Source organism: Zalophus californianus, chromosome 9, assembly GCF_009762305.2.
Source record: "Zalophus californianus isolate mZalCal1 chromosome 9, mZalCal1.pri.v2, whole genome shotgun sequence".
NCBI lineage: Eukaryota > Metazoa > Chordata > Mammalia > Carnivora > Otariidae > Zalophus > Zalophus californianus.
The window spans coordinates 85780936-85793895 of NC_045603.1; the positions used below are offsets into that span (position 1 = coordinate 85780936).

At 34.5% G+C, this 12960-nt stretch overlaps 1 protein-coding gene and 1 long non-coding RNA gene across 10 annotated transcripts in view; one reads left to right on the forward strand and one right to left on the reverse strand.

The window, feature by feature from the left end:
• The window catches only part of LOC113923175, a 37743-nt gene that overhangs the window by 22390 nt on the left and 2393 nt on the right, over nt 1–12960 (reverse strand). The gene's annotated exons all lie outside the window — the stretch shown is intronic.
• Nucleotides 1–12960, forward strand: part of SLCO1A2 (solute carrier organic anion transporter family member 1A2) — a 41351-nt gene that overhangs the window by 19585 nt on the left and 8806 nt on the right. For 8 of the 9 annotated variants that reach the window (XM_027595824.1, XM_027595829.1, XM_027595832.1 and 5 more), the window contains 4 exons: nt 1852–2016; nt 3229–3424; nt 6742–6907; nt 8739–8911. In XM_027595824.1, coding sequence (XP_027451625.1) covers nt 1852–2016; nt 3229–3424; nt 6742–6907; nt 8739–8911 — 700 coding nt within the window. The remainder of the gene's footprint in view (nt 1–1851; nt 2017–3228; nt 3425–6741; nt 6908–8738; nt 8912–12960) is intronic. The other variant, XM_027595828.1, reaches the window with a different exon arrangement.

Here is a 12960-nt window from a genome sequence, read left to right on the forward strand (position 1 = left end):
CATGTAGTAGTTTTCCAGCAAGTGCAAATGCATATTTTATAGAACAGGATTTTTTTTTTCCTTTTTGGATACATCTTCAATAAAAGTTCAAAGAATAATTTACAGAAAGTGTTTCTATGGGAAACTAAGGTAAAGTAGTTTAAGTATTTAATGTTTAAGAACACTGATTCTCAAACTTGTCCATATGTTGGAATTACCTGGGAAATTTAAAAAAAATGACTGATGCCCAGAAATACTGTAGTATTCCCAGGAGGTCTGATTTAATTAGTACAAGGTATGGCCTGGGCCTTGGAATTCTTAAAGATTGTTCATTTACAAGGTAAAGAGGGACTCAGTCTCCTTATCTGTAAAATGGGGTAATAACAGTACTTACTATTACAGAGTTGTTGTGTGAAGGTAAAAGGAGGTCTGGCACATATTACTATTATTACTGCTATTAGTATTAGTGTTATTATTGTTGATGTTGCTACTTCTACCAACACCCATAAATTATAAGACCAGTTTGCACAGAATTTTTATTAACAATTATACATTCACTTAAACTACTATTAAACATAATACTTCTCAGATCATTAGAAGCCAATCCAGAACCTTTCAAATTCCAGAGTGGTCATGATTATATTAACAATTCCTTTGGAAAAGCTGATATGGACTGATAGAAGATTTTAACACAGAATATTGTTTGTGATCTGCAAAGATCAGTTGGGAAAAGAACTGAGCTTAGTATGAGACATATAGAAAAGAACTGGAGCTTAGTATGAGACATACAGAAAAGAGATTTGAACTGCTGAGACTCATCTATTAGGACAGAGATGTCAACAAACATGGACAACTTAAAAAGCTCCAAAGTGCTCTGAACACAACTTTCTCACCTGCCATGTACTTTATTCATAAATATGAATTCTACAGCTTAAAATAGGTTTCTTTGCATTAAGCTATGCTTCCTTCTCTCTCTCAATTTGTTTATTTGTTGATTCTTTGGATTTCGGGCAGCTTATTGAGCAAAAAATACACAATAAGTAAGGAAATCAAGACAAACAATGTGAAGATAGGAAAAGTGAAAACTAATTATAAGTGAGACTTTGACCCCAAAATGGTGGCAGGGTGACCTTGGAACATTTCCAAGAGATGGGCCACAAATTTGGCCCTAAGCTGTGTCAGTCCACACCAAAAGGGGAAAGTTGGGGTTATATCATTTACATAACCCTTAGTATGTACCAAATGAATCAAGATCTCCGAGAGTGGAACCTGGGGGTTTGTAGTTTAGAAGATCTCCAGGTGGTTTCATTGAGTATCCAGTGTGCACCATTGACAGGACCAAATGGTTGTTCTGAAGAAGTAGAAAAATACCCAGTACTTGAGAAAATTATATCCCATGAATTTCCACATATTTTAAATGGTCAGGAACAATAATATCAATATTTGAGTGTGAACATTATCAAGTTGATCTCCTTCCAAACTTTAAAAAACAGAACAAGCATCTTTCAGTCTAGATGATCCCTAGAAAAGAGAGGTTATTAATAGAAGGGAAAAAAAGGAACTGGTGTGAGTGCAGACAATATTTTGGTCATGTTATAGCTTTTCCTTAAGACACAATAACAACTTAATGATGGTAAAACTTATGTTCTGCTCCCTGCCCAGTCAGCTGCATTACTGAGTTGCAGAGGGTACCAAAATGATATAACTTTAGTTTTCAAGAGGTAACAAAACAAAATAAAGCAAAGCAAAACCCAGTATGTACACTATAAGCAAAAATCTTAATTTGGGAGGGGAGGTTGATGTTTTAGAAAAAGTCAATCTTAAAATGCAAAGCCAAGCTAGTTTAACACTATTGTCATTCTTTCATTTCAGATTTTTTACCGTTCATGAAAAGTCTTTTATGCAACCCAATTTACATGCTTTTCATACTAATAAGCATTGTACAGTTCAATGCATTTGTTAATATGTTCACCTTCATGCCTAAATATCTGGAACAGCAATATGGAAAATCAGCTTCAGATGCAATCTTTCTAATCGGTATGTTTATTCTTCTCTATGTTAGTAGCTCACTTTTTTTTTTTTTTAACCATGAAAGGGTAAACAGTGTGATGATGGGTCTAGGAAACTCCTAAATTGAAATATGTGGAGATGTTTCTGTCCCTGGTACATTTCCCCCTTCCATTCTCCAGGGAAATCCACAAACGGTAGGGAAGGAAAGAAGCCAGGAAATCCTGGCTTTCTTTTATGCTCTCTTGCCGGTCAGAACACAAATTCAAAATATTTTTGGAAATCTTGGGGAATGTACAGATTAGAGATAATTTTCAGAGAGGCAAACAATTAATGTAAAAAGGAAAACAATGTTAATTCATTAGGAGTCTGAGTTTCACTCTTTTAACTCCAGGATATGAATTCCATGTCTCTCCTTAGTTCCCTGGGCCCCCTGGTGGTTTGAGGTGTCTTTGCAGCTCACGCATTCTGATTTTCCTGTGACCCCATTAACTCCAGTGGCTCTCTTCCACTTTGGGTTTCTCCTGAGAGTATTTACTGTTTCGAAAAGTGAATTTCCCAGACTACCTGCGTCCACATCACCTAGAATGCTTGTTAAAATTTCAGATACCTGGTGCCCACCTAAGACATACTAAATTAGACAATCTGTTGGGGGATTCTGGAATGGACTTTTAACCACTCTCCCAAGAAAATGTGATGGGATTCACTTACCCTGGCATTGTAAGAATGCAACCAAGGGCTGTCTTTTCCTTTTTCTTGATTTTTTCCCTTTTTTTTAGGGAGAGGGCACGAAGTGTAAATATACTTGACAACCACGGGTTCAGCAAAGTGACCTTCCAAAGTACCTTGAGCTAAGTCAAATTCTTAATGACTAGAGAGGGTATAAACAACTGCAAAATCATATTACTCACAAACTACTGGTCAACTTTGACTTGTCAGTCCTACCTGAAATGAAAGAAATGTAGATCATGATCCCTGCATACAAGAAATTTACAACCTACTATAATTAATTAAATGAAGGATAGTGATAACAGTCTTCAAAATATACTTTGACATTGTGGGTCATTTAAAAAATCTCTCTGTACATAATATGTAACTAAATGGAGATAAATTTCAATCAGCTTTCTTCACTGTGAGTTGGACCTAAATGGTTTCTTATGCAAGACATATTAGATAAAAGTGATATCTTATTTGTTCTTTTGCTAAGTCACTTTGTAAACAACATTTCACTTACATTTATAGGCATTTATAACTTGCCTCCAATATGCATTGGATATATAGCTGGTGGTTTAATTATGAAGAAGTTCAAGATTACTGTCAAACAAGCTGCCCACATAGGATGCTGGTTATCTTTAATTGAATATCTTCTCCATTTTTTGTGTTTTCTCATGATCTGTGATAATTCTTCAGTTGCTGGCATAACTACCACTTATAAAGGGTATGTTGTTTTCTAATGAACGTCATACTTTTAGAACAGTTAATAATATATTTTATTCAATGATTACCCATGACCAGATCATTAGCTAATTGGAATTAATAACAATAATCCATGGTCTTTATCTTTCCTCCATCTGTCAATTGTAAGCCTAGCCCTCCAGGCTCTAGGCTTATTAAAGAGCCTGGGAACATATTATAGGGTTAGTGAGTTTATGATTGCACATGTGTGTGTGTGTGTGTGTGTGTGTGTGTGTCTTTTTGATATCCTAGTAGATATTAAAGTTGATATCAAAGAAGCTACTGATAGCTTTTTAGGTTGTATTAGGATATGTGATCCATATATTTTATACTCTCATAAATGGGTAAAATTAAGAATTAACTATATAGTCTCAATCACCTTTATATGTTTCCACAATGGGCTTACATCCAGCATAACTGAATCCTAATACATGATATATTAATTCATATGTAAATTCATACATTTCATTTGTCTAAGTAGGTCTCTATCATTGAATAGTTTTGGGTTTGTATTTGAGGGTTATCTGAATTTATAGGAAAGTTATGCATAGTAATGTTTTCTTTTGACTTTTTGATAATATACATCCTAACAGATGTGAGATGATATCTTGTGGCTTTGATTTTTATTTCTCTGATGATTGGTGATATTGAACATCCTTTCATTTACTTATTGGCCATTTGTATATCTTCTTGGGAAAATTTTCTATTTAGTTCCTCCGCCCATTTTAACACTTGGTCTTAGCAAAAAGGCTGAGAAGCGATCCTCTGTCCATTTTAAAATCAGATTGTTTGCTTTTTTGCTATTGAGTTTTATTAGTTTTTTAAAATATATTTTGGATATTAACCCTTTATCAGATGTATGATTTGCAAATATTTACTCCCATTCCATAGGGTGTCTTTTCATTTTGTTCCTGATTTCCCTTGCTGTCTGGAAGCTTTTTAGTTGATGTAGTTCCACTTGTTTATTTTTGCTTTTGTTACTTGTGCTTTTTGGTGTCCAATCCAAAAAATCATTGCCAAGACTGATGTCAAGGAGTTTACCCACTATATTTTCTTCTAGGTCTTAAATTTAAGGCTTTAATCCATTTGAGTTTATTTTTAGATAGATAGGGGTCTAGTTTCACTCTTTTGCATGTGGCTGTCCAGGTTCCCAATATCACTTATGAAGAGAGTATCCTTTCTCCACAGTAAATTCTTGGTTTGCTTGTTATAATTAACTACATATGCATGGTTTATTTATGGGTTCTCTATTCTGTTCCATAATCTTTGTGACTCTTTTTTATGCTAATACCATACTGTTTTGATTACTATAGCTTTGTAAAATAGTTTGAAATCAGGAAGTGGGATACCTCCAGCTCTGTTCTTCTTTCTCAAGATTGCTTTGACTACTATTTTGGGGATCCATAAAAATTTTAGAATTGTTTTTCTACGTTTATGAAAAATGCCACTGGAATCTGTTTAGGGATTGCACTAAATCTGCAGATTGTTTTGGGTAGTATGGACGTTTTAGCAATATTAATTCTTCTAATCCATGAGCATGGAATACCTTTCTATTTATTGGTGTCTTCCTCAGTTTCTGTCATCAATGTCTTGAAGTTTTCAGTGTACAGATTCTCACATCCTTGGTTTAATTTATTCCTTAAGTATTTATTCTTTTGATGCAATTATTGGATTGTTTTCTTAATTTCTCTGCTAATGTTTTGTTGAGGCTGAGCTTCACAAGGTGCTGACCATGCTCTACTGTTGGGCAAGGTTGCTGGCCAGGCTCTCTGGAGGAGAGAGGCCTCTAGTTGTATCCCAGAGTTAGGTGGTGCTAGAAACTGCATCCTCTGGTTGGGCAGGATCGCTGTCCACATTCTCTCATCAGGTGAGGCTGCAAGCTCTGCTCCATGATTGGGCAGAGTCACTGACTAGGTTCCCTGCCTGAGCAAGGCTTCAGGCTATGTTCAGCAATTGGGTAGGGCCAAAGGCTGGGCTCTGCTCCTGGCTGGTGCTGTAGTCTGGGCTCTGAGGCTGCCCAGGGTTGCTGTTCAGGCTCCTTGTTTATGTGGGGGCCAGAGATTATGCTTAACAGTAGGGCAGGGCTATTAGCTTGGCTCCCAGACTGAGCAGGGCTATAGGATGGACTCTATGGCTTAGGTTCTCTGGCCAGGCTTTCTGGATGGGTGGGACTGGAGGCTATGCTCAGTAGTTAGGATTGTGAATTTGCTTCCCTGCCCAAATGGGGCAGTTGAACTGTCTCCACAGCCAGTGTGGCCTGTTGACTAGGTACCCAAATCAAGCAGAAGTGCCAACTGAGCTCCTTGGCTAAAGGAAGTCATCATTCAGCTCTGTAGATGAGCAGAACCACAGGCTGGGATTTGTACTTGGACAATGCTGCAAGTAAGAACACAGTCCACCAAGATCTGAGTGCTGGTTGCTGTAATCCCTGCCCCCCTCTACTTCTCTATCTAATTCTTAATGAGTGAGGCCTGCAGATTCTCCCAGTGATCCTCATGAGGTGAGACCTGAATGGGCCTCCTGGGAAACAACCTATAATGCTGAGGGAGCTTGATGTCACCCTTGGGCTCTCTTTTCCTACTGGTAAAATTGTAGGTCCAGGAGGGCCCTCTCAGTGTGGTGTTATGCTGACCTGGGGTTGGGGCAATTTGATTAGAGTGTAACTACTCCTTGTACCCTTCCAGTGTGGTCTTTCTAGGTCTTCATGGTCCAATGGGGTGCTTTAGCCTCACCCTCAGGTTCTGGGATTTTCACAATGGTATCATATCTATGGATAGCTGCTAATTGGTCTTCTTGGGAGGGAGACTGGTCAAGAACACCTATGTTGCCATTTTGTTGACCACTGAACATTCTTTACACTAGGAGAATGTATTTGTTTACTCAAGTAATTAGGTTTCTAAAGTTAAATGTACTATCTGCATTACAAATTGAACTTACAGATTTTGATCTTCAAGGTTGTTTTCAAACATAAGATCTCTTGTTACTTACTACCATATGGATTAACCATAGGGATTAGGTCATCTTCATTTTTGAGTTCTAATAATACCTGAAAAAAACACCCTCTATATGGAAGGCACTCAGTTAATGCCTGTTTTTTGGCTATTTGTTTACCTGAAGTAAATCATTGAAAAGTGGCTATGTGTCACCAAAGCAGGTTTTTTTCACACATCGATGTTGGGAAGATTTCTGTTTCTACTTTGGGGAGGAGAGGAAATATAATTTTGGATTAAGATGAAAAGAGGAAAAAGAAAATGCTCTAATAGTCTTTCAATATCCATGCATTATTTTAAATCATTTCAGAATGCAACAAGATCTATACGTGGGAAATACCATCCTTGCTGATTGTAACAGGGATTGCAACTGTCCAACTAAAACATGGGACCCTGTGTGTGGAAACAATGGTGTGTCATATATGTCAGCTTGTCTTGCTGGCTGTGAGACATCTGTTGGAACAGGAATAAATATGGTAACACATTCTATTGGTCTTTTTACAGAACTTTGGTTTTATGCATTCCATTGGAACTTTCCAACATGAACTGGCTCCACATTTGATAAAAGTAAAATTAATGTCTTTCTGTATGTTCCGTTGATTTGCCTTTTATTTCATAAATCTTATTTTAAACCTCCACAGTGTCTGACCACTAATCATTTTCTTTATTTTTTTAATTATTTAATTTTGAGTATAGTAGACATTGATCACTGATCTTTAATTTCATAGCAGTGACATCATTACTCAGATTCATTTTTTTGCATTTTTTAAATTTTATTATGTTATATTAATCACCATACATTACATCATTAGTTTTTGATGTAGTGTTCCATGATTCATTGTTTGCGTATAACACCCAGTGCTCCATTCAGTATCATATGCCCTCTTTAATACCCATCACCAGGCTAACCCATTCCCCCATCCCCCTCCCCTCTAGAACCCTCAGTTTGTTTCTCAGAGTCCATAGTCTCTCATGGTTCATCTGCCTTCCAATTTCCCCCCCTTCATTTTTCCCTTCCTACTATCTTCTTTTTTTTTTTTTTAACATATAATGTATTATTTGTTTCAGAGGTACAGGTCTGTGATTCAACAGTCTCACACAATTCACAGCGCTCACCATAGCACATACCCTCCCCAATGTCTATCACCCAGCCACCCCATGGCCTCCTACCCCCACCACTCCAGCAACCCTCAGTTTGTTTCCTGAGATTAAGAATTCCTCATATCAGCGAGATCATATGATACTTGTCTTTCTCTGACTTATAACCCTCCTACACTGTTGGTGGGAATGCAAGCTGGTGCAGCCACTCTGGAAAACAGTATGGAGGTTCCTCAAAAAGTTGAAAATAGAGCTACCATACAATCCAGCAATTGCACTCCTGGGTATTTACCCCAAAGATAACAAATGTAGTGATCTGAAGGGGTATGTGCACCCCGATGTTTATAGCAGCAATGTCCACAATAGCCAAACTATGGAAAGAGCCAGGTGTTCATCGACAGATGAATGGATAAAGAAGATGTGGCATATATATATATATATTTCAGTCCAGAGTATTTTAAAATACACACACACACACACACATACACACACACACTGGAATATTATGCAGCCATCAAAAGGAATGAAATCTTGCCATTTGCAGATAATTCATTTTAAAAATACTCTGGACTGAAATATTTTTATCATTGAGATGAAGTTGGTGGTTTTGATCTCAATTATCCAGCTAATTGCTTTGACATTTTTTTCCTTTTCTGTATTTTTCACATTCTGAAAGCTTTTTAAGAAAATGGAATTAGGCTTTTTGTGTATGTGTGTGCCTAAAAAAATGTTATAATATTTAAAGTGTTGGTTGGTAATAAAGTAAAATATAAATTTTGATTCTTATGAAAACCTGGAAACATACAAGAATTTTTAAAGGATAGAATATCCTCTGTTTTTGAAATGAACTATATTTTTTGAAACAAAGCTTTAGTCATAAGAATCTAAATATTTCCACTGAGTATTCTGAAACAAATTTTGTCATACTTCCTGTTGTAACAAAACAGTGTATGTTTTTAAAAGACGTGACTTTAGAATAGCTGAGCTATTGCAAATTTACTCCACATATTTAGAAAGAAATGCTTTTTTATTAAAACCATCCTTCCATGTTTTGTTTTATGCTATAATCCTGAGAGGCATCATAATAGAGATGAGAGTAAAGGGAATAAACAGTCTCCATCTTGATCCAGTTGGCTATGTAGAAAATATCTGTGATTTGTGTTCAAAATTTTACTTTCTTAAATAGGATAATATATTATTTTCACACAGGTGTTCCAAAATTGTAGCTGCATTCAAACATCAGGAAATTCATCTGCAGTTCTTGGGCTGTGTGACAAAGGACATGACTGTTCCATGATGCTCCAGTACTTTTTAATCTTGTCAGCAATTGGCAGTTTCATTTATTCTTTATCTGCCATACCTGGATATATGGTTCTCCTAAGGTACAAGAATCATTTTCTTTATTTGGATTCCTTTCTGGTCCTTAATTAAGGTAACTTTTCTCAGAAAGCCACTTGGAGCCTACATTATCTAAGAATTCAGTGTTTTCATATATCATTTAATAAGAGTTTTACATTAGGCATTGTTGAATTTTACAAAGTTTTATAGTTCAGGAATATGAATATTCATCTTTTGGCATTTCTCTCCCTATATTTCCCTTCCTTATTTTTTGCAGTTAAATTATGTGAACCTCTCATTGTTTAACACAAGAGACACATTTATATTTTAGCGTAAACTGTATGAAATGGTCATTTCGATAGGTAGAGTGGTTGCCTAGCAGTCATTTTATATGGCTCAAGCTATAAGATAGCAGAGTGTAAAGCTCTCAGAAGTTTCACCAATTAATATCTACAGGGCATTAAACAGGTCACTTGATCTGAGCTTCATTTCCTTAAATCAAAAATAGGTATAATAATAAGTGTTCAACTCTTTTTACAAGGCTATGAGAGACAAATGATGAAGGGCTTTCTCAAACGAGGAAACTGCAGAGCTCCAATTCAAACTTAGGTGTCCTACAAATGTGTTCATGGAATTCCAGTATTCTTCATGCCTAGTAAACAATCATAAACATTCCTAGTAAACAAAATTTGCATCTTTTTCTCTTTTCTTCATATATTATTGGAACTTAGAAGCAGAGTTAAGATAATAACTTTGATTCTCAGTTCGTAGCACATTATCCTCATAGGCTGGGACAAGTTTTCATGTTTTATTTTGCTTTTTTTTTTCATTCCATTTTTCACTTCCTCTTACCATATGTACCCACATGAATATTATTATAGCTATATCATATATCACAGGTATTGTGCTATACAACTTGTTTTGGTTCATAAGGCACAGGCATACATAAATTCATCAAGTACTGCTAGGACTTACGAGTTATTCTCACACCTTCACTGCATGTGACTTCCTACCTCCTTCAGCCTCACTAACACTTGGAATTATCTAACCTTTGGACTTTGACTACTCCAATGGGTATAGAATGGTAGCTCACTGATGTTTTAATATGTGATTTCCTGATTCAGTGTGTTTAAGCATCTCTTCAAATTTTTTTTAGGTATTTAGGCTTCTGCTTCAAGATGCTTATTGGTTTTCTTTGTCCATTTTCTATTACATTTCCTGTATTTTTCTTGGTGATTTTGTTGATTACTGTCTAAATTATAAATATTAATGTAATATTGTTTACATGATACAATTATCTCCTACTCTCTCATCTTTAATTTCTCCACAGCATCTTTCATGAAATTAAATCCTAAATTTTATTGTACTGAAATCCAACTATTTTCTTGCCTTGGGGAGAGTCATATTTTATAAGTATTTTTACATTCCTAATTTATAAAAATATTCACCTAAATTTTATGCTAACATTTATAGCTTCACCTTTTACATATGGTTCTTTAAACCATCACAAGTCTACTTTTATGTGTGGTGCAAGGGAGACAGTTGTTCAATGTTATTTTTTTCCATATAATAGTTTTCCTAACATCAATATAAATAAGAGGTCCCTTCTCTGTTGATTTGTGGTAGCACCTTTATCATATCTCATGTTTTGATATTACATGAGTCTATTTTTCACTTTTATTCTTATTCCACATTTTGTCTGTTCTCATACTGGTACCATATTGATTTTATTACTTTGATATTGTGTATGTTAATATCTTGTATGGTAACTCTTACTCACCCGCCCACCACTGTCACCTTTACTCTTTTTTCTTTTCTTCACAAATTGATTTAGCTACTGATGTATGGATCTTTATACTCACGTAGGAATTTTGATGGAGTTTGTGTGGATTCCATAGATTAATTGGAGAAAATCTGGCATCAAATATTTGTGAAAATGGAATATCTTTCCATTTATTTAAATTTTCTTCTATAGATACTATACACACATAATCCAAATATATACATACATACAAGATTATATCATTTATAATTATAAACATATACATATCCAAGTATGTCTGTCCACACACAGAAATGGATATGTTTGTATGGATACATACGGGTATGTATTTATTTGTGATTGTAAGTGGCACTATTTTCTCTTACATTTTCTAGTTGGTTATTGTTGATTTAGAGGAGTGCTGTTAATTTTTTAAAGTTTAGTTTTTAATCCAACAACTTAGTCTAATAATTTGTTGATTTTCTTAGGCTTTCTATATAGAAATATGTGTAAATATGGAGAGTTATAGCTCTTCACTTCTAAACCTTACACATCTTAGGCTTTTTAAATTTTCTTATCATCAACTTGGATCTCCAAAACTGTGTTGAACGATGGTGGTGATAGTGAGTATTCTTGTACTTTTCTAATCTTAATGGAAACCATATGAATTTTTCCATTATACTTGCTGTAGATTTTCAGTATATAGTTTTCATCGAGTTTCTAAGTCTTTAATATTAAACTTTATTAAATGTATTTTTCTGCATCTATGATTCTATAATTTTTCTACTCAGTATTTTTAGTGTAGTAAAATATAATGGTAGTTTTTTTATGTTAAAATGATTGCATGGATGAGAAAGACCATAGTTAGTTATGGTATATTTTATATATGATGTGGTTTGTTTAAATACTTTATTTAAAATTGTCATATCTATGTTGTTAAGTAAAACAGACCTACTATTTTTTATTCTTTTTTTGCTTTGGGATCATTTGAGACCCCACAAAATGAATTGATAAATTTTCTATTTTTTAATTTCTGGAACTACTTATATTAAACATCTGTCTGTTGAAAGTTATATATATCCACCTGTAAAAGTATTTATGCTCTGGGCTCATTTGGACAGTGATATTTGATTATTATTTCCATTTATTCAGTGTTAGCACCTATTCACATTTTCCATTTCTACTTATACCTGTTGTATACTTACTTGCTAGTGAATAGGAGTTTATAATCTTTTATCATTCTGATATTCTCTGATGTATCTGAAAGGTTTACCCTTTTTTCTTATGTATTTTGTTTATTTGTCCCTTCTTCATTTTTTCTTGATCACTCTTGCCAGAGGCATATGTTTTATTTTTCTTCTTTTAAAGAATCAGTTTTGGTTTTGTTAATCTTTATTTCATGTATTTCTGCACTTCTTATTTTTTTTCTTTTAGGCTTGCTCTGTTTTTCTTTCACTGTTTGAGTTTAATACTTAGATCACTTGTTCATTTTGACTACTGTATATAAAACTATACATTTCCTCCCAACTACCACTTTAGCTATGCCTCAACTAGTATTTTCTTTCAAGATTTTTAACTATTTTGCAGTTTCTTTTATGATTTGCCCCACCAGACCAAGTTTATTTATTAATGTGTTATATAATGTTCATATCTATTAGAACTTTCTATAGGTATTGTTTTCTTATTGTTATTCCATTTTTATGTTCAGAGAACATATTCTGAAAGATTACAGATTGGGGAGGTGGGATATCAATCCTTTCTTTGGGGCCTAGTGCATTTTTTGAGTATTTCATGTTTTTCTGGAAAGAATGGGTAACTTCTGCCTTTTGAGTATACAGTTCTCATATCTCTTGGATTGAAGTACTTTGTTATCAAACTTTTTTAAATGTAATTCATCAGTTTTTCAGAGATATGTGTTCAAATCTGTAAATATTGTTGATGCATTTCTCCCTATAATTCTGCCAGTTCTTTTTATTATGTTCAGTTAGCTAACATATAGTACATCATTAGTTTTTAATGTAGTGTTCAGCAATTCATTAGTTGCGTACAACACTCAGTGCTCATCACAACATGTGCCCTCCTTGATACCCATCACCTGTTTTTTTAATTTATATATTTGGAGGCTATATTATAGGATGCAAATATGCTTTTGGTCATTATACTTCTATTATTAGCATCATTTAATTCTCTTCTTTACCTTTTAGCTATTTCTTTCAAGGAATTATATTTTGTTTCTTATTAAAATTGCCATTCTAGCTTTCTTTTGGTTCACTGTTCCTGTTATATCTTTTCCCTTCCCTTTATTTTCAGTCTTCAATCCTTTCTTATGCT